At 42.3% G+C, this 27019-nt stretch overlaps 1 protein-coding gene across 3 annotated transcripts; it reads left to right on the top strand.

Moving 5' to 3' along the window:
* The first annotated feature begins 3392 nt into the window (after window positions 1-3392).
* Window positions 3393-27019, top strand: tmem135 (transmembrane protein 135). 3 transcript variants are annotated; one of them, XR_010035476.1, is made up of 16 exons: window positions 3393-3546; window positions 4227-4354; window positions 5028-5120; window positions 5934-5967; window positions 6233-6298; window positions 6424-6470; window positions 7224-7265; window positions 7751-7993; window positions 14225-14294; window positions 15440-15607; window positions 16955-17018; window positions 17283-17359; window positions 20291-20389; window positions 21556-21623; window positions 22098-26628; window positions 26725-27019. XR_010035476.1 is itself a non-coding variant. In XM_063203006.1 (15 exons), the coding sequence occupies exons 1-15, from the start codon at window positions 3406-3408 to the stop codon at window positions 22231-22233; spliced, it is 1476 nt and encodes a 491-aa protein (XP_063059076.1). In that variant the 5' UTR covers window positions 3393-3405; the 3' UTR covers window positions 22234-27019. The 3 variants fall into 3 exon arrangements, 1 of the variants encoding a protein (XP_063059076.1); XR_010035475.1 differs by having other exon boundaries at window positions 22098-26678; window positions 26711-27019; XM_063203006.1 differs by having other exon boundaries at window positions 22098-27019.

Here is a 27019-nt window from a genome sequence, read left to right as displayed (position 1 = left end):
CATTCAATCGATACCAAACTCTGTTACTAAACTAAAGAACACTAACTTGTGCCATTGTAACGGAGGCTAACTATAGTTGGCGTGGAGCGTTAGTAAACCTCCCTCCCTCCCGAAAGCCTCATACAGTGTCGATGCCGTTGGGCTGGGGGACTGGTCCTTTAGTCCAGCTGTAACGTACTATGCCTCCCATTTCCGAACCGATGTAGTTGACGAGGTCGCAGGTTCGCACCCCGAAGGAGGACGGACTGTGCAAGCAGACCTCCGTCACACCATTAATATAATCATCCCTAACCTGTGAGTAAATAAGTGTTTTTGGGGAAAAAATCTTTGAAATTAGAATTCCTTTCAGAAAATATGACTGTAGGAACAAACAATGACTAACCCCAGCACTTAGCAGAACAGTGCAGTAAGCTACAGAATAAGATGAAGTGGATTAGAGAGTAAGTGGCTTTATCTATCAAGGGCAAACATGGTGTTTATGTAACACAAATGGGACAGAGGGAAGGGGTCAAGTATCAATTTAATAGCCTGGGCCTACCCAGAGCTTTGTAGTCATGGCTACCAGTTTATGGGTCCAGGACGTGACAGCAACTATTTGTGTTCGTAATATTTTCTACAGATGAAGAAGGGTAAACTTTGACAAAATTTGATGACTTTGTCCTGGGCCCAGCAAAAGTTGTCAGCATCCCTGCTAGGAAATACTGTCATCCCATTGTCCTTGGTAGACATGTAAGGAAATTGAAATAACTGGAACTGGAAATCAATGCTAAGAGAGTGGCCAGAAGCCAACAACCCACTGAACGAATTTGGGTCTGGCCTGGTCTAGTCAACGGTATTGATATCAACAGAGGCGATTCTAGGGCCAGGTGGGGTCCCAAGCGAAAATGCAAAAGAATGAACATTTGAACCAAAATCACTGTATGATAGTAGTACCGTATGGGCAGTTATTCACTTTGGGGGCCCCAAGCAGCTGCCTGCCTTGCCTGGTGGCAAGATGCGCCTCTGGATATCAACATACTCTCAGTTTGTTTTCTTCACTCCAAATAGGCTATATTATAGGCTAGCCTAGCTCCCATGGCCTTATATCTCTCTCTATCTCATTTTTCACTGCATATTGAGATGGGCTGATGTAATATGGATCCCCATTCCCCATGGTCCTCATTCCAAGTATTGTAACATGGTCAGCTTCAATTACAGGTGACCATATACGTGTATAACAACATAACAACACATATATAAACCTAACAGAGGCAAAAAGAAATACACATTACATTTAGGCCTACTGGCAAACATCCATGGAGGCACAATCACTTCCATTCAACGAATAGCCTATCATAGTCCCACTAGCCTACATACACACAAGTAGGCTGCTATTTCATTTTAATTTTAATAATTGTTACCGAAATTGAACTGCCAAGCAAAAGTTGCTTTTACCAGCTCCGGTGACCATGTGTTGAAAAGGATAAAATCGTAAATACTTTATAGTATGTCAACTTAATTTTAATAATAATGAATAGGCTATAGATAGATTTCCAGGCAACGTCACACGGTAACAAAAGGTAACAACTGCGCATGCGAGGGGCAGAAAGCCGCTCAGTTCAATATTGTTTTCTATCGACGCTGTGGATAACTTGTCTAAGAAAGTGGGATTTTAAGATGCTGATCTATTTTCAACTGTACTTGCAGAGTTAGTTATGTGATCGGGATGATTTGTATACCTTGCACAGGGCATCCGTTTTTTTAGGAAATGTAGGTTTTAATGAGTTTAAAGGTTTTTTGTGGTAAAGCAGGTTGTTGCACCATAGCATTTTGATGTATTGTTATTGTAACAGACTTTAGCACTGTCTTAATGATATTGATTATACACTGGAGAGGGCATTCATATTGTTAATAACCAAATTACCAACTTCCAACTGTAATTTGATCCTAGTTGTTTTAAAACTGGTAACTTGCTTTAGCAAGCTCACACACTAGTGGTGGTGCTAGCTAGCGAAAGCTAGCATAAACGATTGCAATGTTATGACACAGATGTTTAAGTTATTATAGATCTGTTGTCCGTTTTTCATCTCCTTACAATTGAAATACAAAATGTAGATTAATCTACAAGTAGAGTCTTGAGATCTAGTAGCAATGCAACATCAGAAATGGGCTGATTTTGTCCAGGTAATGTAGCGCGCTAGCTAGCTAGCAACGCTTATTGAGATTCGGTAGGTTGCATTGCTAGCAAGCTGTACTGTTTCAAATGGTTTATATGTCAGGTCATATATTCAACAATACCCCCCTTTCAACTTAAATTTACATTTTATGTAAGATGGGAGACTCATGTCTGACTTGGAGGTAGTGGTTAGTTGTCCAGCTAACACGCTAACGTTCGCTGCTAGCTAGCTAGCTAACGTGTAGCTATTAGTTATTAGATGTTCAAATTCACCAGGTTATTTATTTGGTACGGTCGCCTTTCCGTTGAAATGCCGGTTAATCAAGTGTATGAACATATATTCTATGAACCACTATCTGGCAAAAGTTGCACAAGCAGATGTTTACATTTTGTATCTCGTCAAGTCTGCACCAAGCACAAACAGCACACTGCCTGCAGTTGTAAGCAAGTTGTTATGGCACATGAATGATCGTTTTACATCCAAGCAAGATCCTTTGCCCTCTCGCTCACTCCCCCCTTTTCCTCAATGTAGTGTACAAAAACATCGGAGAAGAAACGTTGTCACCTTTGATCAAGCACGTTTTTACCAACATCAGTGTGGTGTCAGCCCAATGGCAGCCTTCAGATGTAATGCTATTAGCACTGTAAATATCCTGCCTTTTTATCATGAAACCTAGACCTAGGAAAGGCTGTAGGTGGCAAAATTACGATTGGGGATGGGTCGGGAGAGTGTGTACCGGCCGTTTTTTATTTTAAAAAGAGCAACTAGCAAAATAACAAAAAGTAACACACGTAGATTTTAACAGAGCTGTATACTGTTTTTCTATGGCCGTAGAAGCCTTTCTGCCCCTTGTCGCCGTGCGCAGGCGCGCTGTTAGTAAACATGAAATCTATCTATATTGAAAGGTAGGCCTATCTGTTGAAAATAAGATTAAGTGTTGGGCCCAATGAAAGTAGGCTATTTGGTTGTGTCTTCTACTTGTACAAACGACTCTGGTACAAACTACAATATGGGACCCTCCTATTGTATGTTTACAATTATGTAGCCTATTGTAAACATACGTACGAAAACACACGCACGCATGCACGCGCACGCACGCACGCACACTATACCGTCCATGTACATTATTGACCTCCAATAACCCCAGCTCGACCTTTTCCCTTATTTTGTATCGGCTGGTGTGGCGCGTGTGGACTTGAGTGAGCGCGCTTGTACGGGTGCCTGCAAGTCGCTCTTGTAGTCTGCAAACATGGCTGCTTTTAGTAAGTGCATACCGCACAACTGCTATGAGATCGGGCATACCTGGAACCCCTCGTGTACGTTATCGACGCTGCAAGTTACGGCGGGGGCCCTGGAGGTGTCATTCAAAATATATGCACCATTATATCTTGTGAGTTATCGCACTTTTCAGCGGAAGTACGGAATATCGCACACCATTCCACAAGGACGCTTGCTGTTATGCTATGTATGCTAGCTTCCTAGTTAGTTAGCTTTTGTTACCGGGAACCTAAATGTCTAGCAGTTATGGGTTGGGACAAGTTGAAAGCGGAGCGTTAGCTAACCGGTATGTTGTGACATTGTAATTAGCTGTATGACTTGTGGTCATTGGTGGTGGTGGGACACAACCGAAATGTATTAGCCATGTAAGCATTTCACTGTCCCGTAAAACTCCCCTGTCTTAAGCCTGGGGTTGGAGTTTGATGTGAACACACTGGACATTCAGCTTTATGATCACTGTGTTTGTTAACGGGAGCTAAGTACACAGTCCATCTCGTGAACTTTGATAAAAGTTCTGCGGCCGAAGGAGGCTCACGATAATTATACTGACCTAGAGCTCCTGATTATGTGCTAAGTGCGCTCCGGGCTCAATGACATTCTCTGTGACAGCCGTCAAAAGATAGTCGAGCTTGTTTGACAAAGCTGATCCTTTTCACTTGTCTCCTCCAGGTCGTCACCTTGTAGTTTCCAAAATGTATCCATCATCAGAAATCCCACACTGACAAAACACTGCCTGCCGCGTATTGTTTCATTTTGAATAATGACGTACGAAAACATTTTTTGTTATTACAGATTGCAGCGATACTCAGGAGAAGGAAAAAAGACTATTACCTGAAGAGACTATTACCTGAGATCCTTCAGTCTACCTCTTTCCTCACGGCCAATGGCGGCTTGTATATTGCATTTTTCTGCATCCTCAGGTAAGGCCATCTCACCTGAGCCTGATGCTTTGCTTGCATGTAAACCCAGTCCACTATTACTGTATGGTATTCCCATCACAGCAGTCTCTCCAAAGTGATTGCAAGCCACTTTTTTACAGCACATATTGCCTTCTTTCCACCTTGGGATATTGAGTGAATTATTGGATTTAGTATAATATTCACACCTAGAGCTGAGGACTTCAGGCAATGCCATCTTATTTGTACAGACATAGGAAGTAGCTGCATTCCCCAAACATGTTAATGCAATATTACGAATGCTTGTTGACATTGGCAATCACATGGTTAGGTTTTTTTTGCCACACATTTGCAAGCCTTGATCTGGTTTGCAAACATGGCAACTTCACAGACAACACTGCATGAATGATCATATTGAAAACATAGCCACCATGACCATTGTCGTGGAAAGCATTTCACATTTTGTTGGAAGTATCTCAGAATTTGTTGCTGTTGTTAACCACCCTTGCCACCCATGCTCTGTATTTCAAATTTGCTTTAAATACCATAAAGCAAAGAAAGCTCCCGCACACTGTTCACATTTGCATGGTTTAATGCAAAGTTTCGGTCTACTGACCTTCTTCAAGCAATTCAAACCTTTAAATACCATGAAAAGAGCTGCTTAATGTAATGTATGGCGTGTTGTTGTGCTGCGCAGGCGACTGTTGGGTGGCTTCTATTCCTGGTCGGCTGGCTTCGGGGCCGCCCTGCCGGCGTCATACATCTCCATCCTCATCGAGCGGAAAAGCAGGTGAGGGTTACTGTGCTGCGTGCTTCACGCATTCAACCTGCAGAATTTTACAGTTAGTTAGACCTCTACTTGACCTGTAAGTCGAGTACCGGTACAAAAACAGCTTTTATGTGAAGAAGTGATTTGACCTTTGTAGAACTGTATAAAAAAATGAGGGGGGGGCATTCCTTGTAATACGGTCCTGGGTTCAGATAAGATGAAAAAAATGTGCACATCTCCTGTCAAGGTGCAGGACAAAGGCTGATTCAAGTTCTGATTGACAGAACTTGATGTCTTGAAGTCAGATCTTCAAGGGCTTTTTGCCTTTATTTCTGACAGTGGAAGAGAGACAGGAAATGAGTGGGGAGACAGAGACGGAGAGGGATCGAACTCAGGTTGCCGGCATAGTAACCCAGTCCACTACAGTTAGGCCATGGCAGAGCATAGTCAGAGCATTTTGACACTTGAAATCCTGTTTTAACATTTGTTCCATGGGAGAACAGTGTTACGACTGACCGTGAGGTCTATTCGATAATGATTAATGAATGTTAAAAAAGGACTTCAAGTGTGCAATCCTGGATTCGATAATTGTTCCAATTGGCACCCAGACAGATAGAACTTTGAGTTAGCGTTACTTTATTAGTCTGTGATATTTATGTGTAGCACTTGTATACATGTATACGTGTAGCACTTGTTTACGTGTAGCACTTGTATACCCTGTACTTGTACTTGTATACCCTTGTTTACCCTGAACCTGTCTTTCATAAGCCAAATTCATATGAGCTATTCTTAGCATAGAATTGCACACCGACCGTCTTTATTCTTTTTCCACAGGAGAGGACTCCTAACCATATACATGGCTAACCTGGTACGGACCATGGGCCCGGGACTGGACCAACACATTTGTTTTGGGCTTTGATCTACCAATATAGTGATTCTGGGCCATATTGAACATAAATAGACCATAGCTCTACGTACATTCCAATTATATTTGTAACTTGTAATTCGATTCTGTAAATTGTAAATAAAATCTCACTTTGTTTCAATAAACTCCCTAGATTTTTGAATACAGATTGGATACAATTAGTTTTCTATTTTTAAATACTTAATCAGATTTTTCTTTTTACTTTCAGGCAACAGAGACGGTGTTTCGCATGGCAGTTACCAGAGGAATCGTTAAACCAATCAGACATGGAGAGGTATATTATATTATATTTAAATTCTTGTGAACTGCTCATATATTTCCATAGTTATTAACATTTTAAGAAATGTAATGAAATGTGTGTAGAGTCTGAAGTCGTTGTCCTGTCCTCTATTCTCCCAGGTTCTCCTATTCTGCCTCACTGCCTCCCTCTACATGTTCTTCTTTCGGTGAGTAAGTACAGAGTGGTATGAAGTAGAAGTACTCTTAAACATGTTATAACAACACCAGTAGCATGATATTACAGCGCTGAAACCATGTAGTATCATACCACCTGTTGAATTACATTTGTAAGAGTACTACTACTTTACCCAACTCTACCTGGAGGCCTTGAACTTGCCTGGTTAACACCAGATGATCTCACAAGTGAGTAGTCTGGAGTCTACCTAGGCCTAGGTGTGGTTACCGATTGTCCATGGTCGTTTATTTGGTGTTACAAATGTGTCCCATCGCCCATAGCCAATCTTGCCAGTTATATCTATTCAAACAAACGGCAGTCATTTGCCTTTCCACCCCTCCCCGCTCTCTGATTGGAGCCCAAGACCTGGTACCCTTGCTGAGGGATAGAATCCATGCTGTGTTTATGATGTGAATGATTGGGGTGGGGTGGGGGGTGGTGACTTGACAACACACTTGAAATCGCAGAAACAGTGGTTACACATGATTTCCTTACTGCAACCTGCCATAGTTGTCACTCCTCCACTTCGCAGAGCTATGAAAATGTCGCCCGGTGAACATGATTGTTAAAATCTTTTCTGCTCCCCTGAAGTCCTTCCCATTGGGTGCAATCCCAGAAGGATGTGCTACAGTCATTCGGAGAGAGTGTGATTAGTTGAACTCTTGTCAAACTAATTTCAATTTGTGTGCGAAATTATCATCAGACCTGACACATTGTAACACACATCTGTCTTTCTTTTGTCTAGGTGCAAAGATGGCTTGAAGGGGTTCGCTTTCTCAGCTTTGAAGTAAGTCTGTGTGGACATGCGTGCTACTTAGTATAAAATTCCTGTGGTTTTTTTTATTGCTCTACTTTTTAAACAAACACAAACTGTTATCATTGCAACATCGAATTTTAAAATATTAAATACATGACACACCAGAATTCCTCCACTGCCCCCTTTGGCGACAGGAGGGACTATGCAGCAGCGCCCTCATTTTAAACTAAACGAAAATCGTGTTTTTTATTCCATTTAACCATGATTTAAAAACCACCATTAAAATCATGACTATCTGGTGTGCTTTGTGTTCCTGGTGTGCTTTGGGGACTGTAACCAATACGCTGTTGTGGTTATGTGCTTTGAGGACTGTAACTAATACCCTGTTGTGGTTGTGCGCTTTGAGGACCGTAACCAATACCCTGTTGTGTTCCTGGTGTGCTTTGAGGACTGTAACTAATACCTTGTTGTGGTTGTGTGCTTTCGGGACTGTAACCAATATCCTGTTGTGGCAGGTTCATCGTGGGCAAGGAGGAGATCCCCACTCACTCCTTCCTGGCGGAGCAGGCGTACGCCAGGGCTGCGGAGCACCGAGCCAGCATCAGCAGCAGCAGCACCGAGTCCGAGTCCCGGGGGCAGGCAGCCATCGAGGGAACACCAGGAACGTCAGGAGCGCCAGGAACATCAGGAACGCCGCCGCCACCATCCTCAAGACGCGCAACCATCGCCGCCTTCACCAGGAGACTGCTGGAGTCCCTGTGAGTGTGGTGGAGCAGACAGATGTTACGACCTGACTAGGGCTGCGTACCGAATTTCGGTCCAGTCCTGGCACCGACCGAAAAGCCACATAGTATCGAATATCAAAACAAAACAAAAAAAACGGTGCCTTATTTCGATACCTTTTGTGCGTTTCAATAGTCCCTGCTGTGTCAATAGTAAATCTGTGAACCAATAGCCATGTAGTCAGGTGAAATTGTCATTTGTGATTGGCTTCAAAGGACCTGGGTGGGCGGGATGAGCACGAGACATTTCATTCATTCAAAAAGTAGGCTACTAGCGATTGTTTACTCGAAGTAACAGCTGACAGTCGGTGAGGATATGTTGTAGGCTAACTTAGTTGTAGCTAGTTGCAGTTAGGCCTAGTTGTAGTTGCAGTTGTAGATAGTTGCAGCCCTGATAGACTTGCTGAGATCTCAGTGTTTCCCGTACATTGAGGAAACTATGGCGGCCCGCCATAGTTTAAATTTGGCCGCCATAGTTTACGAAAATGTATAAAAAAAAAAAATTAAAAAAAAAAAAAAATGTTTTTAATTTTTTTTTTTTTTTTTTTAAACGATATCCGTTTTTGTTAAAAACGATTTGAATTACGATTTTGAATTTCCTTCGCATTTTCCTCCTGGAGTAAATACATCCTATAGACTCTGTATTGGTTAGATAAGTAGTCCCACGGTAACACAGAATGAGGGGAAAGCATTAGGAAGTGACCGTAAGGGTATTACAGTTGATTCATGTGTGCACACGTAACAGAACATGTGCGCAACGATGCGTTATGACACGCCGATATGCGAGGATCTTCGTCCAAATCGCCGCATGCATCATCGCTAACTGCGTTTACATCGCGTGCCGCGTGTAAGGGAAATGTTAGTTGTTGACATGTATGGAATTCACTTCAATTTGTGCTGTTTATTGCTTCAGTTGTGGACAAAACGATTGGCCAAACTCACAATAGAAAGCCTTTGCTGTGCTACTGTCCCAGAGAGCTGAAAAAAAAAACCCTTCATAGAAGAAGTCACTCTTAACAGGGGTGTTAACCAATCCAATGAGTTCTCTCGTTGCTCTCTCTCTCTCTCTCTCTCTCTCTCTCTCTCTCTCTCTCTCTCTCTCTCTCTCTCTCTCTCTCTCTCTCTCTCTCTCTCTCTCTCTCTAGTAGCCTACTATTTACCCATAACAAATGGTGAATTTCTGAGCCCTTTTTAATTTGTAGCCTATACCACTGAAGGCATGATAATGCTTCATCATATTTTAGAAATAGGGCCTATGTGCCTTTTATATTCCAAATGTTTATCATTTTGAAATTGTTTCAGTTGTTTATGACTTGTGTATGACTGAAATTATCTCTGCATACTATCAGTGCTGCATTGCTTTGTAAAGATAGGCTATTCAACACACTTTAAAAACACACTGAAAAGATACGGCCATAGTAGCCTACTAAAAACATTTTGTTCATAATAATGGTGATTAATAAATGGTGGTCTTAAATTTTCATACTGACATCCTTAAATTTGACTTGGTAGATCACGGCAGACCATCAACTTCAAAAGTAGATCTTGGTTAAAAAAAGGTTGGGCACCCCTGCTATAGAGAGAACCACAAGTGCTTGAAAGACAGGGATCAAAAGCCTAGTCAAGTTGTTGTAGTTTACTTGGGTTTGGGAGCAATTTAAAAAAAACCTTCAGAGAAGGGACAGTTGGGATGAGTTTACTAACACTCCCTAGGATTTGTTTTACAGTTGTAATGAGTTTGGTGACAGACCTTCATTGAAACAGCAGAGGAGACATCGGGCTGCATATAGAAATTAATGTGTAATGAATGTGAATATAGACATAAATGTGCAATATGTTGTTCAGCCCTTTTAATGGGAGGAATTTGGAAAAAACTGGCCCTGTGACCAGCACCCCTCATGTAGAATGTGTACGCCTACAGATATGTGTGGGGGAAAAGGCATAGCCTACCCTCTAAGACCCTTTTTATCTATGCGTTAACAATTTCACAGTGCTCTTAAATTCTTATCTCTGCTCCTATTTTGTTTTATTGTTTCCCAGACCCCTGCATGAGGGACGAATGAAACTGTGTTGTAAACAGAAATTATTCACTGTACTGCATTTTTGACAATGACAATGTACTACTATTATACAAGTCATGGGTAAAATCTTATGTAGCCTTATTCCTCAAAATTATAAATGGCTGAAATATAGGCCCAGGCCTACAGTTTCTCCATGCGCCAATGTCATACTGTAGTCATTGTTTTGCCGTTTTGCATTTACGCTGCAAGAATACAAAGCCCCCCCGCACCCCCCCCCCCCCCCCAAAAAAAAAGGCCCGTGTGAGAAGACCCACCCCCCCCCCCCCCTCACCCGGACAAAATACACCCCGGCTGCCCCCATAGTTTCCAAAATTTCTGTGGGAAACACTGGATCTGAAGTGTGGTTAAACTTTGCTCGTGTGACTGGACGCAAATAGAGCCAGATTATCCATTTGTAATAAAGCTGTCCCTGCGAAAGACGGCAACACGACTTGGCGAAACATTAACGCACCAAATCAAGGCTAAGAGCCGAAAGCTGCGCTGAAATTTACAAGCCATGGACGAATGGACATTAAAAATATTGTTTGAAATGAATTTGTATTTGTTAGTAAGTGTTTCTTGAACTCTATAGAAGATTAGGCCTATATGCGCTGCTGCCCTGTTTGTCTCTTCGGGCAGTGCCTGGCGCGGGCGCGGCTCAATCAGCAGAGTCCTGTACAGTTGACGTTGAGGCTTGTGTGTGTTGTGAGGTGTTAATTTTGAAACATGTTCAACAACCCTTTTGTCCAACGAAGACGTGTGTGTTTGTGCAGTCATGATAATAGTGGTAGAACTACCGTCGCGCCAATCTTCCTCTGATGCTGTCGTTTTAAACCTCCTTGAGTGTGCACTCTCCTCTCCACTTGCGCACGGCTACTGTAGTTTTGATAAGAATCAATGTTTGGGCGATCGCTAAGGGGTTTAATAAAGTGCGGAGATTTGAAACTTGTTCCCGCGGAGGGCAACGGCGCTAAAATACCCACTCGACATCCCTTCCATGCGATGCGTTAAGACAGCGTTAAGATAGCGTCTCCCAGACATCCCAAGTTCCAAAAACGTATTACAGGGAGCTGCTTATCAACCCCGGACACCCCGACCAACACATTTGCAAATTAGTGTTACATTGTTTGTCAATGCCCTTTCTGTCGTCCAGTCTGTATATAACTGCCTGCTTTTTTTTACCCAGGACTTTTGCAGGGCGCCCTACGAAGTGCACGTAATCTATTTCAAGTAGGCTACCCCACGCATGACGCACGAGTCATTATAGGCTATTTCTCTTTCCCGCATTGGCAATTGAAAAAACTCGAACTTGCATAGTCTAAAATCAGGAATGCTTTATCTGACTCACGGGCATCGGAGAGCCACTATCAAATATCAGGGAGACTTATTGGACTTTCATTGGGATGTCTGGTCTTCCCAATCTGCAGGTTATGTATGAGTCAAGCGGTCAGGTGAAGGAGAGCGTGTAGCTACGTGAATTCAAAAGCAAATAATACGCAGAAGCTTCGAGAGAGGAGAGAGAGAGAGGAGAGAGACAGGAGAGAGAGAGAGAGAGAGAGAGAGAGAGCAACCTGCACCTGGAAGTGTGTATGTGTCTAATGCTCTTTTGCTCTATGATGTTGAGATTACTAAATAATTTACATGGCTGATTTGGGTTTTGGTGGAAAATTAGTAACAACGTGATTATTTGCTGCAATAGGCTATCTAGTAATAATTTGTGAAATAACAATAGCCCTAGCCTAGGTTTGCCTAGAGATTATGACAATAGTAGGCTACATAGCATTGAAGTAGGCTCCTCATTGATTGCTGAGCTAACTGTCATCCAACTGTACTCCTGCCTACTTACTCAACACCTAGGCTACTTAGAAATCATCTTCTATATTTCATTTGAACTGAAGATATATATTGAGTAATCTGTAATAACATTCTTTAAGATGACTGAAATGCACTCAACGTATGCACAATGCTAGGCTACTTGTGATCTTATGGGTTCTTCATAACGAGATAACTTCAAAACAACAGGTATCGAAAAACGGTATCGAAAAGCACCGGTATCGAAACCAAAGTATCGAAATTGGCACCGTATCGAAAAAAACAAAACGATACCCAGCCCTATACCTGACACACACACACACACACACACACACACACACACACACACACACACACACATTTCACCTGGAGACTGATAGAGTCCCTGTGAGTGTGGAGTAGACAGATGTTAACACCTGACACACACTCACACACTCACAAACAATAGGTAGCCTATCTCTACTGGACTGGTTGCCTGGGTGGCGCAGACTAATGCTCAGAGTGTAGGCTATGCTGCGTCGCACTTAGAACAGGCAGGCCCAGGCGGCTGTAGTAGCCTACTGGCGCTTGACCGGTTAAGTGAGCAAAGAAAGGAAAAGGGTATGAGTAGCCATCTGCGGTCTATTATCATGGAAATTTCATGAAAATGATATGCTTCCTATTGGTTTTCGTCTCCGGTGGTATTGTAGTCACATTTGAATTTTTTTGACGAAAATATATATCAATATCGTAATATTTTTCGTACGAACGCATGCTGCTTTTTCGTCATCGTTTTAGTGTCGTCAGGGGAAAAACAATCGTTAACGATAATTATGACAAAAATATTTCGTCACGAAATTAACACTGCACACAGACACACATACACACACACCCACACACACACACATTTCACCTGGAGACTGGTGGAGTCCCTGTGAGTGTGGAGCCGCCAGATGTTATAACCTGACATACACACACATGCGCGTGTATAGACGCACACTCGCACACACAAGCTGTTTAAGAGTCTGCTGCAGACTGCTTACACACGCACACAGACACTCACTCACACACACACACACACACACACACACACACACACACACACACACACACACACACACACACACACACACACACACACACACACACACACACACACAATCTTTATTCTGATGCGCTGCACTGCTCTGCTCAGCTGGGTAGTGCAGTCAGGAAATCTTGGAATACTGTTTTAGTCACAAGTCACTTCCTTCCACAAGTTAACACAGGGTGGGGGGTGGATTGCGGGCAGTGCCTTTGATGGAGGTCACGCACAAGGTTTGTGTGGTGTAGCGGGTGAGGTTGGAGTCCTCTACGTACAGTCATTCTTCTTATTTGAGAATGGATGGACAGGGTGTATGGGGGATGACATGTAGTGTAGAAAATGTGATGAGATGTGACCTGACTGACATGACATCTGTGAACAATATGCATGCTGCGTGCATGGGCTGACCAGCATGATTCACATGCTGCATTTGACACTATGGGTGCATTCAGGCCAACTGAGAACCGTGCCCGTTCCCGCACCTAACCGCGAACCGGCCGTCGTGTTCATTCCGCAGATCTTAGCCTCCACAAAATACTTGTTTTTTCTCTGCGAACCGTGACGACAACGTGGCTGTCAGCAGGTTCATCCGGTTAACACTGTCATGTGCTGAAAAAGTTCAGAGCCTGGTATGAACACGGGCGGTTTGCAGATAAGCACTTTAGTGCCGAACGTAACTGGTGCGGGTGCCGGCACCGGCTCCATTCTGGTTGGCCTGAAAATCACCAGTGTGGTGATGAGGGTAGTCATGTGTACCTGCAAACCTTGTGACCGTCAGCAACAGTTCTATGATTTGTTCTTCTTCTCTACATTCATTCTTCTCATTTGAGAATGGATGTACAGGGTGTATGGGGCATGACATGTAGTGTAAAATGTGATGTGCATGGGCTGACCAGCACGATTCACATGCAGCATTTGACACTATGGGTGCATTGAGGCCGACTGAGACCATGCCCATTCCTGCACCTAACCGCGAACCGGAAAGTTGGTTCGCAATGCAAACCATAAAATACTTGGTTTTTCCCCGGCGAACCGTGAAGACAGCACGGTCGTCAGCAGGTTCATCCGGTTAACACAGTCATGTGCTGAAAAAGTTCAGAGCCTGGTATGAACTCGGGCGGTTCGCAGATAAGCACTTTAGTGCCGAACGGAACTGGTGCGGCCACGGGCTCCGTTCTGGTCGGCCTGAAAACCCTATAAGAGAGTATGCATTTATTCCAGTATGTATGTATGACGTCTGTTATTCGTGCTGTTTGTGTGTCCCCTCATCAGGTGTAAATGTGGGCCCAGGCACCGTTGCTGCAAGCACTACCATGACAACTGCATCTCATACTGCATCAAAGTAAGACCTTCCTCATCTCATCCACACAACACTTACACTCAGTAGACCTTCACACTCCTCACTCCATTTGTCTGAGACGAGTACACGAAGAAGCTCTTTGAGCAACATTGTGTGATTGTCCGTGTGTGTGCACATTTATGTAAAGTGGGTTTTTACACGTCTGTGAAGTGGGTCTTTGCACGTGCATCTTCATTTAAAATATTTGTTCCTAAAGTCTGTGACATGTTTTGAGGGAGGACAATTTATAGAGGGTGTCTTCAGTCACTTGAGACTTGGAGAATGGCCACACCGGCCAAAACGTTTGTTTAAATAAATTCAGCATTGGACAAGATTGTGTGGCATCTTCCCTCTGAAGAGCACAGTGCACGAGATGTCTGTAATATCCACTCGTGTCTTAGTATAGCTGTACTGTGTGTCAACAGTGAAGACAGCAGTCGAAACATCATCCTATCCTGCCATGGAATAAAGAAACAAAGGGAAAACAATTATTGGTAACGCTTTACTTTACGGTACAGTTACCCTATGTACTTACTGTGTACTTTCTAGGTAACAACAGGGTAACAGAGAGAAGTTACATGTATCTAATGGGTAAAAGGGGGGTAATTACAAAGTAAATACCATTCATTGGGTAACAACAAGGTAACAGAGAAATTTGATGATTAGATGGTTAGAAAATACACAGTAGTTTCATAGTAATTCTTGAGATATGTGTATTACATAGTATTTATTTTGTAATTACCCCCTTTTTACCCGTTAGATACCATGTAACTTCTGTCTGTTACCCTGTTGTTACACAGAAAGTACATAGTAAATACTGTACCGTAAAGTAAAGCGTTAATTATTTTAAGTGTGTCGACTCCTCACTCCAAAATTACTGTCAGCTTTGTCCTGCACCTTTTTCCCGGAATGTGCACAATCTTCACAATCTTCAACAAGGGCTTAATCCGCATGTTCAGTGTGGGGTACCTCATCCAGTGTTTCTCTGAAGAGCAAAGTGCATGACATGTCTCTGTAATATCCAATCGTGTCTGAGTGCAGCCGAACTGTGCAACAGTACTTTTCGAGTGAGGAGTCTGAAACACTGAAATGCTTTGTTCTTTGTTTCTTTATTCCACAATCGTCAACTGTGTGTTGTACTGCTACAGGGCTTCATCCGCATGTTCAGTGTGGGGTACCTCATCCAGTGTTTCCTGAAGGTCCCCTCAGCGTTCCGCCAGGTCTTCACTAAGCCCTCCCGGCTCCTGTCCTTGCTCTACAACAAGGAGAACTTCCAGCTGGGGGCCTTCCTCGGCTCCTTTGTTAGCATATACAAGGTAAATAAAGACGATGTTCATTATAAGTTATATCATCAAATCTTCACGTTTCTTTTGTATCAGACATGTAGAAGGTTTTATCTTTTACCTGACATGTTTATACAAGGTAAATCTGTGCCAAACCGCGAGCCATTGACGAGGTGATGTTTTTGTAAACCTTTATTAGACCCATTTTAACATTCATGTCCATTTTTTTTGTTTTGTTTTGTTTTTTGTAAGTAGCTTGTACAAGGCAGCACTGCCTCAGCCACAAGCCGTTAATTGTTTTTTTTCCCAAAGCCATAACACCCAAATGATTTTCCATTGTTAAGTAGCTTTGGATAAAAGTGTTTCATAATTGTGATGCAATATGTTAAACAACGGTTGTTTCACCTTGATTTCTTTTTTTTCTTTATTATTTTTTTTTTTTTTTGGGGGGGGGGGTCTGTTTATACTATAGATATGAACTGCTTTGGTTTTCAGTGTTCTTTCTAAGGCTGTTTTCATGTTACAGGTCATGTCACTCAAATATCTGCAGAAGCAATCGATAGGAAGCCTATTCTAGAAAGCCTTTTGATAGTAATTGTTGAGTGTGAACTTCAAAAGACAACTCGAATGCTTGTTGTAGTTATCGTCATGTTGATGTTATGTAGTTATGTTTACGTTGTTCTGTGAGCTAGATGGTGTATTTTCTGACAAGTACTTTACTTGCCTCTAGCACCAGGAATTAGTGTTAATGGGGTTAGTCAGCTGGAAAATGGTTAGTGTGCACCCCTTCCCCAGTGACCATGGTTTTATTTTTGTTAACTTTTCACATATCTGTTTATACTAATCTTACAAATAAATACACATCAGATTGTTTGCAGAGTTTGGAAATGGGCCAATGATAAAATGTGTAGAGTGTTTTCTTTTCCATATCCATGTTTGATTTAGAATGTTTTATTTCAAGGATTCGGTAACACTTTATTTTAGGGATACATCTATTTGCACTAATACATACAATGTTCCTGTATAAGTAACTTGTAAGGCATGTTCAAAGCAAAATCAAACATTTGTTAGGCATGTATTCGCAAATGTCTTGTTCATGCACAATAAGGGATTTATTACCAATTTAACCTTAGTAAGGACCTAGTAGGCCTTAGCATTTGCTTAGTACATGCCTTACAAGGTACTTATGCAGGCATTAACATTGTATGTATTAGTGCTAATAGATGTATCCCTAAAATAAAGTGTTACCAAGGATTCTTTATGATTCTCTATGCCCACCAATTACTTCACTGTTGTCTGTGTTCTCTTCTGTATATTTTTATGGAATGTTGTTGATATTGTGAAGGTTATCAACCTACCACTTAATTTGGTCTTTTTCAGGGTACAAGTTGTTTCTTACGCTGGGTAAGAAATCTTGATGATGAGCTGCATGCACTGATTGCCGGTACGTAATGCTCAATCAAATCTTGTACAAGTACAGCTGAAGCGACTGAAGCAGCATAATGCACAGCTGAACAAGTAACTCTAGAGTGACTCAAGTAACAGTACACTTCTAAAAGGATGTAAACAAATACCTCTTATTTTCCCAAGAAATCAAGCTGTTTAAGCTAGAAATGTATGATGTGTTGCAGTTGCTATTAAGACATGCAAACTTGCTTATTATTGTCATTTGGCCCTCACCACGACTCTTCTTCCCCCACTCCTGCAGGATTCCTGGCTGGCATCTCCATGTTCTTCTACAGGAGCACCTCCATCTCGATGTACCTCTTCTCCAAACTGGTGGAGGCGAGTAGTACCTGCACACTCACATGTGGTTTGCATTATATTACATTACATGTAGCTGATGCTTTCATCTAAACTGACTTACAAGAGGGCACACTGTACTTAAAAAATACAGAGGTTGTGGTCGGGTTGGGGGCAAATTTAGGAATTAAGGGTAACATGTCTGCCAACTGTGGAGAGGATTGTTAACAAGAATCAAAAACTCTACTTAGTATGAGACATCGGAAGATTGTTGATGGGAACAGCCCGTTGTTTTTCAAACCGTGTCTGTGCCTATTGGGCAACGCTTTGTCGTTTCTCCCTCAAAACCCTGTCCGCTTTGCATCCAAAGATTCAAAACAAATCTCCTGCGTTGTGATGGGTCCGCCAGTTTCAGGGCCTGGGGCATTGTCCGAGGCTAGACCCACTCGCAGGCAAAAATAATGTTGGCTGCTGGCGGGTGGGGCTAGTTTACTAAGCGACTATTAGCCTTTCTTGATGATTGAGGTTAATTTAAAAGCTAATTTAGTTTAAAAGGTAATTTAATTTAAGAGTTAGAGCCCTTGTCATAGGTCATGTGCATTGGCAAGGCTGTCATGTGCATGTGCAGCAGAGGGGTGGCAGTATATATTCAGCTTGTGTTTTTCAGTGTTGCATTCACGCCTGCAAATGAGATCAACGCTTTTCCAAGAGGTGCTGAGTGAGTCATCTGGTAGATGTGCTGCTGAAATGGTTCAAATAAAATATCTTGATCATGAGTTCCTTCGGGGAAAAATCCTCTTAACCCATTGATGCTGGATGCTGACACAACATTGACCATGAGCATTCAGGCTCATTACATTCTAATGCAAGATGAGGGTCTTGGCTTTTAAATGCAATTTATTGTTTTTCTGTGCTTTGGAGGCTGGGATGTTAAGGCTGGGGGCGCCTTTTCCTGAAAAGGGCGTAGGCATTTCTTTGCAGGTGCCTTAGGTTAAAAGAAAATATTGGTATGATGAAGATCAATCCATAGTACTGTCTTCTGATTTCCGTCTTGAGGAGTTCTGTTGATTTAGAAATTTAATTTATAAAAAAAACATATTTTTGATTCAGTGCCCGAATAAAAACATGGGTAGCCAATACAAATTTGAAAAGGATGTTGATTTAGGTGCATCACATTTTCAAGGTCATGTGTTCCTGCCAACAGTTCAAACAGGATTATGGATTAATTGTACTCTGAACTTCTGTCAGTTTTTGCCCTGGATATTTTCCGCTCTAAGGGGCTGTGAGAGTCACCACAAGCTCCTCATAAAAAGGCAGAGTATTGCCAAATAACAAGGCATCTTTGCACAAGGGAACTTTGGACTGCCGTAAAAGGTTTACAGTCTGGATTTAAGGTGTTGGTTTTGTCTTATGTAAGTGCGAAGACTGAACAGGGGAGGTTTTCCGATTCAGCAAATACCGGGTGTAGCTACCTGCTCTTGCTGACATGATGGTTTTGGTGTGCTCCATTGGCGAACTGCTCAGGACATTGGGCTCGGTCGTGACGACGCAGTAAGATTTTTGCCAGGCAGTGGGCATGCGCACTTTGCCAGTTTGATGCATTCAGTTTGATGCATTGTGGTTAGAAAATTCTAACCAGAATGCATCAAACTGGCAAAGTGCGCATGCCCACTGCCTAGCAAAAATCTTACTGCGTCGTCACGACCGAGCCTATTGACACAGAATAGAGGGGGCGCCGTGGGTTCTTTTCTGAAGTGAAGCAACGGCAGGGGGTGGGACTAGACCCGGAAACTGGGGAATTTAAAAAACACCAATTCCCATTCATCTCTATGGGAGACTTGAGCCAGTGCATCTCCTTGCCAGTTCTTGCCGATTCTATATTCTCTATTTCGGGCAAACTGTAGTTTCCTGTCTGTTTCAAACAAGCAAAATATTTTTGGGGGGGTTGACCCTTTATTTCAGAGGGCTATTTAAAGTGTTTAAATGACCAATGAGCATTGTTAGTTGGCTTGATTGACAGGTAGAATTCTTTTGATTGACAGTCAAACGCAACCATTGTCCTATTAACTTTGGTTCTCATCGTTGCTAAGGAACGAAAACAGACATGTAGGGCGGAAGAATGCCCGCAGATCCATCATGGATGCTTCAACAACAGATGAATGGACTACAATAGAATAACACTGTCCATGTACTGTATATACGTAGGGATGCACCGATACCGATACTGGTATCGGTATCGGCACCCGATACTGCTCATTATACTGGTACTCGTACTCGTCAAGCACTTGCTGATACCAGGACCGATACTGCTATTACACAAAACAATGCAAAATCTTGTCACCTTCTGTGGACTTGAAGGCAGCATGGAAAAAAGTACCACCTGATACATTTACTAACATTTAAATCTACATGGAAATGGACAATAACAATATCACAGGTGGAAAAAACAAGGCCATGCATTTATTTTCATTGTATTTTGGTGGTAGAAGGTATCGGTATCGGTACTCGGTATCGGCAAGTACACACATTAATGTACTCGTACTTGTATCGGTTTTCAAAAAAGTGGTATCGGTGCATCCCTATATATACGTCAGTGGCTCAGGAGCAAGCACCTTGGCTCTGTCAGAATAGCAAAGGTGTATGCAACTGGATCTCTTTTTGTGGTGATATGGCATGTTCGTAGACCATGGACTCCAAATGCATGTTCCATGTTGAAGCGTCAGAGCCGTAAGGGATCTGATTGTGTCCTATTCAGAGTTCATGGCAGACTATACATGGACTTACCGTTTGTAAATCCCAGGCTACGCACTGTTCAACCTCTGATTGTTGTAAACTGCTCACATGGTTGGCTGCCAGTATCTTGTCCCTCCTTACAACACAAATGTTTTAAACAAAACAAAAAAAGCCCTACGTACTGTATTCAGAATTGCATGATTCAAGCAGACTAACGGCCTCCTGTTGTGTCCTTTTCAGACTATGTACTTCAAAGGCATCGAGGCGGGCCGCTTCCCCTACTTCTCGGAGGCCGACACCATCATCTACGCCATCTCTACAGCCATCTGCTTCCAGGCCGTGAGTATGGGCCCTAACACAGTCTGGAGCTCAGGCCCACACTAAGCACACCACTGTCTATTTACATTACTTTTTAATGTTTTTTGGGGGTTTTTTTGGTTTTTATGCCTTTAACGCAGATGGGATAGTGAAGACATGACAGGAAGTAAGTGGGAGAGAGAGAGAGAGATGGGGTAGGGTCGGAAATAGCTTAAACCAGATTCAAACACGGGTTGTCTGCATATGCTACAGTACTATTTTTCTCCCAGCAGAAAGATTTCCCATTTATGAACGTCCAAATCCACATACTGTGCATATACTGTGTATATTAGCAGAATGCTAGCCAGTACAGATTGAAACCTTCTGACCTAGTGGAAAACAAAACACCCACATAACTTAATACCTCTCTCTTATATAATAGCAACCATAAGTATTTATGAGGTTGATGACTGAAATTTGTAATAATAATAATAATAATAATAATAATACATTTTATTTTGAGCGCCTTTCAAAATACCCAAGGACACTTTACAATCAAAACAAATACATAACAGTAGGGAAAGTATAACAAAGCTTCAGTGAATTAACAATAGGAGAGTAATTAAAATGCAAAAATAAAGTAGAAATAAAAGTACAATAAAAATAAATGTCTTTAAATAAGAAAAAGTGGAAAGCGTTTGAAAATAGAATAAAATGAGGGAAAAAAAAAAAAAAATATATATATATATATATATATATATATATATATATATATATATATATATAAACTAATAATTAAAATAAAGTGGAAGTGCCTGTCAGTGAGGTTGAAAAGCAGAAGTGAAAAGGTGTGTCTTCAGCTTAGATTTGAAAGTAGACAGTGTAGAACACTGACGAAGTGACAGTGGGAGAGAATTCCAAAGTTTTGGGCCAACAACCCTAAATGCCCTGTCATGGTGCGCAGGTGTGTGGAGGGAACTGTAAGGAGGAGTGAGTCAGTGGACTGAAATTTGTAGTAAGAAAAAAAAAATCCTCATTTAGCCCTATTCGTTTCCATTCATATTTCTTTCTCATTACTTGCCCATGATTGCTCATTTTTGACGTGCAATGGGAACCTATGGGAGTGACCACCAGTGTCAATTCTCTGGCGAGGTCAAATGACACATGACTGGGTGGTCACGTGACTAACTATAGTCCTCTTCCATCAGGCCGTGATGGAGGTCCAGAACCTGAGGCCGTCCTACTGGAAGTTTCTGCTCCGACTCACCCAGGGCAGGTCTGTGGCTTTGTTTTTCTGCATAAGGTGTGCGTGTGCATGTGCATGCGTGCCTGCGTGTGTGTTTGTGTATGCGTGAGTTTACATTCTTTTTAAAAAGCCTTGTGCACTCTATAGCCCTCAACACTGGTTACCTGGATGAACGGCAATCTTCACAGACTACACAGGATTAATGTATTTAGACAAAGGAATGAAAACTATTTTCAAGTGGAATATGGGTGGCCGATAACAGAAAGTATGCTGATATTAGTCTTCCACCTTTACTAGGTTCCTAAAGGATATTTTTTGTCTTGAACCCAATTTTTAAAGTTATTGCTTTAAAAATGTAATGAGCTATTTATTTTGTGAGGTTTCGTATTATATTCAAGCTAGCCTGTCTAATCATGATAGCCAAATGTCTTTAATGTTGGCAGTCCTCCCCCTCACCTTGACAAACAAATGTTGTGGAATAACTCCTTCCTCCACCCCCTGTAGATTTGCCACGATGAACCGGAGAGTTCTGGACAGCTTCGGCACGGACGCCTCCAGAGACTACCCGAACTTCATCCCCAAACTGGACCCGCGATTCACCACTCAGCCTCCAGAGCTGCCACCAGTGCAGCTGGGCTGAGGCGACGGGAGCCCCCCCAGGGACCTGTGCTGGGCACCCTCATCAACTATCGGGAACGCTGGACTGGACAGGCCAGGACTGATGGGGGTGGGGTGTGGTAGGGTGGGTGGGTATGGGGGAGAGGAGGGGTGTTATAGATGTAGAGAGCAGGGGACTTCAGCACAATTCCCCACCCCACCTCTACCAGTGGTATGGGTTATTCCTCTGGGTGAGATGGGATGGGGTGGGGGTTGCTGTGGGTTCATACTGACAGGACAACCAAACTATGACCCACCCACACCCTACAGCATTACCTGGTAGGAGTGGCTGACAAGAGCTTACTTGAAGCAGTGCTGACAGATAATAAGTGACTATGTAATTACCTAAAGATTTTATTGAGCAAAAATCATGTGTAAATATGTGCGTGCGTGCTTGTGTGTGTGCGTGTGTGTGTACAAGATTATACATTTACTTAACAGCAAAAGAAATGCAATTTTTTTGCACAAGTAATTTCAGTTCAGGTTTCATATACTCTAATTAGAAAATGCTGCAAAACCGGAAAATGCAGGGCTCAGTGACCTATAGAATTTCTTATTAACATAGATGTGGGCCCCATCCCAAGCCAAGACTGACAGTAGAGAGCAAAATTAATTTTCTGACCACCAGGGGGCACTGTGGGCTGCTGCTTCACACAGCCTTCTGTTAAAAAAAACTCACTAATGGCAGTGAACCCCCCAAAAACAGTCTTGAGGGAGATGAACTGATACTCACTGAGCAGAATGTGAGCCCATATGCCTCTCTCATGCAATATGTTAATCATTTGGTCTGTCTCTTTTACACGGCACTTGAAAAAAATAAATCTTTGGAAGAAATCGATTTCATCTGACTGGCGTGTGATGATGAAGTGATTGGCCGGGCCATGTATTAGTCCTCAATCATCAGTAGTACTGGATATTAAAAACCTGAGAACCCTTCCGCCCAGTTGAATATTATTTTTAGGTCCAGGGTCTCACTGCCTCATCAGTGTGACCAATGTGGACATGGGACAGACACGCGTGTGAGAGCCGTGCTGGTGTGTTGTAGCTCAGTGGGTTGAGAACCACAAGGCTATTCACATGACTCACAAGACTGTTTTCTCCTTTGAGTGCCTTTTCTCCTTGTTTCTACACGTTTCTCCTTGTTTCTAATCCAAACAATTTACCACAGTCATTCTTTAACTGCACTTCATCAGTCGTCATTCATTAACTCTGTTATTTCTCCCCGCCACAATTCTTGTGCTGTTAAGGGTGTGTGACTGTTTTTTTGCCGGCGGCTGGCATTTGCCGGGGATAAACTGTTTGTGTGTGTGTGTGTGTGTGTGTGTGTGTGCTTATTAAGTCTAATAGCAAGTCCTGTGCATTGGAACGGGGAGTCTTGTAATATAACTACCCGGGGTGAATGTGAAGCATTTGTGTCACAGAATGGAAGCACATCACTTCGGTACACTCTCAGGCTCTTTGCCAAAAGTCATTGATTTACTTTAATGCCTTATGACAAGTAGGGGGAATTCTGTTTTACTGTCCTTGACAGTGAAGACCAGATCACAACACAGACACTGCAACCTAAGAGCATCTTTGTGTACATTTTTTAGTAGTTAATGTCCAGAATGTATGCTGCACATTCACTCACATCGTTTTTATTTAGTATATACTCTTGTGTTGATAATGGCTGGGAAATGTACACTTTTACCATTGTACCACTGTGCCATTTTGAATCACCTGTCATAAACAATCTTTGGCTGCAAAACCTATTCTGAACAGAGTAGACCAGTTACCGGTAATGTAGGTTTTGTGCATATTTATGTAAAAATCAGATGGATGAATGGGCAGCATACATTTTGGAAACAAACTACTGAAAACAAGTACGCACTGGACCTTTAATCGTTAAGAATAGGTTAATAAGAAGCCATGCAGAGGTCTATTTAATTCATTATCTTTGTAAGTTTATCATCAATGACAAACCTTGGAAAGTTCACTTCAGTTAAGTCAAACATCCTAATAGAGGTGCATTAAGACTTTATTATAAGACTTTATTATTCCAACAAAACAAAGTAACAAGTCTCTTCTATCTAGATTAATCTATCCCCAACTCTACCTGAACCTACCCTTTGGTTTGTCAGTAACACGTGCACTTGAAGCAAACCCTAGCCATACATGTGACAAAAAACATGCTGCACAGGCGTTGCCGTCTCAGACCCCTATCAGCTATCCTTGAAATTTAACTGTCCAGTTCGTAATTTTATTTAAAAGGCCCTCGTTCATTTCTAGAATTAATGCTGTGGAACCTTTCAGTGTAAATCCTTCATTTTGAATCAGCAGTCACACACGTTTGACTGAAAAACCTTGTCTGGACTGACCAGTAAATATTAGATTATTTACTTATGAATACTATATGAAATACTTATGAATTTACTTATGACTATGAAAAAGATAATATTTGTGAATGGACTGCATACATTTTGAAATTAAACAACTAAAACTATACACTGGTCATTTGGGTCTGGACCTACACAGTAACTCTGGCTGCAGTGGGTCCCGCCCATTTACTCTGAACTGCGCTTACTCTCAGCCACTATGCAGACAAGAGTCTCAGACGAACACACACACCCACACACGCATCTCCTTGAATCCTCAGCTGCCTACCATGGCAACAAGATGCTAGTAACATCTGGGGTGGTATATTCCAAGAGCAGGGTTCATTAGAATACCAGCTGTGCAAGTAGTAAGTCAGCTAAAGAAAGACCCAGTACTGATTTTTGCCATCTACAAACTAGAGATGCACCGGATCCTGATTTTTAGGATCCTGCCGGATACCGGATCCACTGCTTAAGATCCTGCCGGATCCGGAACCGGATACCGGATCCTACGTAAGGGTTGAAACACATAGCCAACTCGCACACGTGGGCCCTTTTTATTACTTTGTCGCAAACTATTCTTAAGACTCATTGGCTTACTGCCACACTGCCTTCAACGGCCGCTTCCAAAAGGTTTTCACTCCATGCAGCGATTGGGGTTGTGAAAGACTGACTGAAAAGCGTAGGCTGCGTAAAAAGTAGAGATGCCCCAGATCCTGATTTTTAGGTAACTGCCGGATACCGGATCCACTGCTTAAGATCCTGCCGGATCCGGATAATCTGAAAAACCCTATTATCCTGCCGGATCCGGAACCGGATCTTGGATCCTGTACATCTCTACTACAAACATGACACCTGTAGCCTGTCTATTAGCAGATTTACCGGTTTCTATACATGTGTTCTAAATGTTTGTTTTCCCCTGGCTGCGTGAACCTAGCTGCGCACAACTCAACCTCTGATTGTTGGAAACCGTTGTCGGGTCAAAACATATGCTCACGAGGTTGGCTGCCAGTGTCTTGAACCTCCTCACAACATTGTGTTTACAAACACTGTGAACCCATGTATAGAGGTCAACCTAGCTAGGTTTATCCATAGAGGTAGAAACTAACACTAGAGGTGACACGGCAATTTGCGACAGCACTGGGAAGTGGCACATGGAGCTTCCCAACTTCCGTAGGTAGTGTAGGCACCTTCAGGCAATGCAAGTCAATGGACAACACGCCCACCTCTGTCGAAAAATTGACTAAAACTGTGTGAATATGAAGTAACACATTAATCAAAGACCAGATTTGAAATGTCAGGGTAAATATCTACTTAAATCATATGAGTCGATAAAATACATTTAAAAATCTAATTATATATTTTATGAACATAGTTAGCAACACACTTCAACTATTGTCCTTGTATAGTGTATTGATGGACATTTTCACATGATTAAGCCAATTTTGAAGGTGAGCCTCCGATAATTTCCATTTCTCTGATCTACCTACAGATAATGGCCGCTACAGATTGCCGTAAAAAGGGTGGCGGGGTCACCTCTAGTATTATTTTCTACCTCTATGGGTTTATCCAGAGCCATACAGAGGGGAGAGTTACGCGATTGGAGGACCAGGAAATAAATTGTAGCCCCGCCTGTCAACGAGATCGAGGTCGTGCCTAAAGCGGCTGTCTTTCCATAGACTCAACATTGAACCACCACATAAAAAGCAAAAAATAAGGACTAACCAACTATACTGCGGGGTAATCACCACAAATATGTAAACTATCAACTGTCTCGGTAATGATAATCACAACAGTTTTACCTTCTGTGATGTTTATCAGAAGTTATTACTTCGAATAGCGAGTCTTGTCATATTCCCTGCACTGCATCGCATTGCATTTGCTGTGTGCTACGCCCACTTCTAGGCACTAACATTCGCAACGCTAAACAGTTCCGAGACGCTAAAACAGCTAATTTTGCTAATGCAGAAGTCGGCCCTAGGACACAGTGGAGATTGCCCGACTCTCCCTCTGTATGGCTCTGGGTTTATCACTTTCTGTAGGTCAACCTAGCTAGGTTTATCCCTTTCTGTAGGTCAACCTAGCTAGGTTTATCCCTTTCTGTAGGTGAACCTAGCTAGGTTTATCCCTTTCTGTGGGTTAACCTAACTTGGTCTATCACCTACCCTAACCATGCTCTTGGAATACCCCCCTAGACTACACCTGCTAAGCAGTTCTGGACCTTTACTGGATGACATAATTTCTTTTCCTAACAACATTTTTGTTGACGCACAACTCCAGTGTTGTATAGAAGATAGATACTTTTTTATAAAATTAAAAAAAGGAAAATGTGAAAGTCATGACCTAAGAATCTAGATATACACTTGTTAAGCATTGTTTGTAATTTATATACAATGTAAAATAAAGCTATTTGTC

Source organism: Engraulis encrasicolus, chromosome 7 (genome assembly GCF_034702125.1).
Source record: "Engraulis encrasicolus isolate BLACKSEA-1 chromosome 7, IST_EnEncr_1.0, whole genome shotgun sequence".
Classification (NCBI taxonomy): domain Eukaryota; kingdom Metazoa; phylum Chordata; class Actinopteri; order Clupeiformes; family Engraulidae; genus Engraulis; species Engraulis encrasicolus.
The sequence above is the reverse complement of the archived record's forward strand: the minus strand, read 5'-3'. Positions and strand labels throughout refer to the sequence as shown.

Coding starts and splice junctions, on each gene's coding strand:
- tmem135 (XM_063203006.1), top strand. CDS start 3,406: ATGGCTGCTTTTAGTAAGTGCATACCGCACAACTGCTATGAGATCGGG. Junction 6,471..7,223: donor CTCTACATGTTCTTCTTTCG/GTGAGTAAGTAC, acceptor TCTTTTGTCTAG/GTGCAAAGATGGCTTGAAGG. Junction 20,390..21,555: donor CAGCCATCTGCTTCCAGGCC/GTGAGTATGGGC, acceptor CTCTTCCATCAG/GCCGTGATGGAGGTCCAGAA.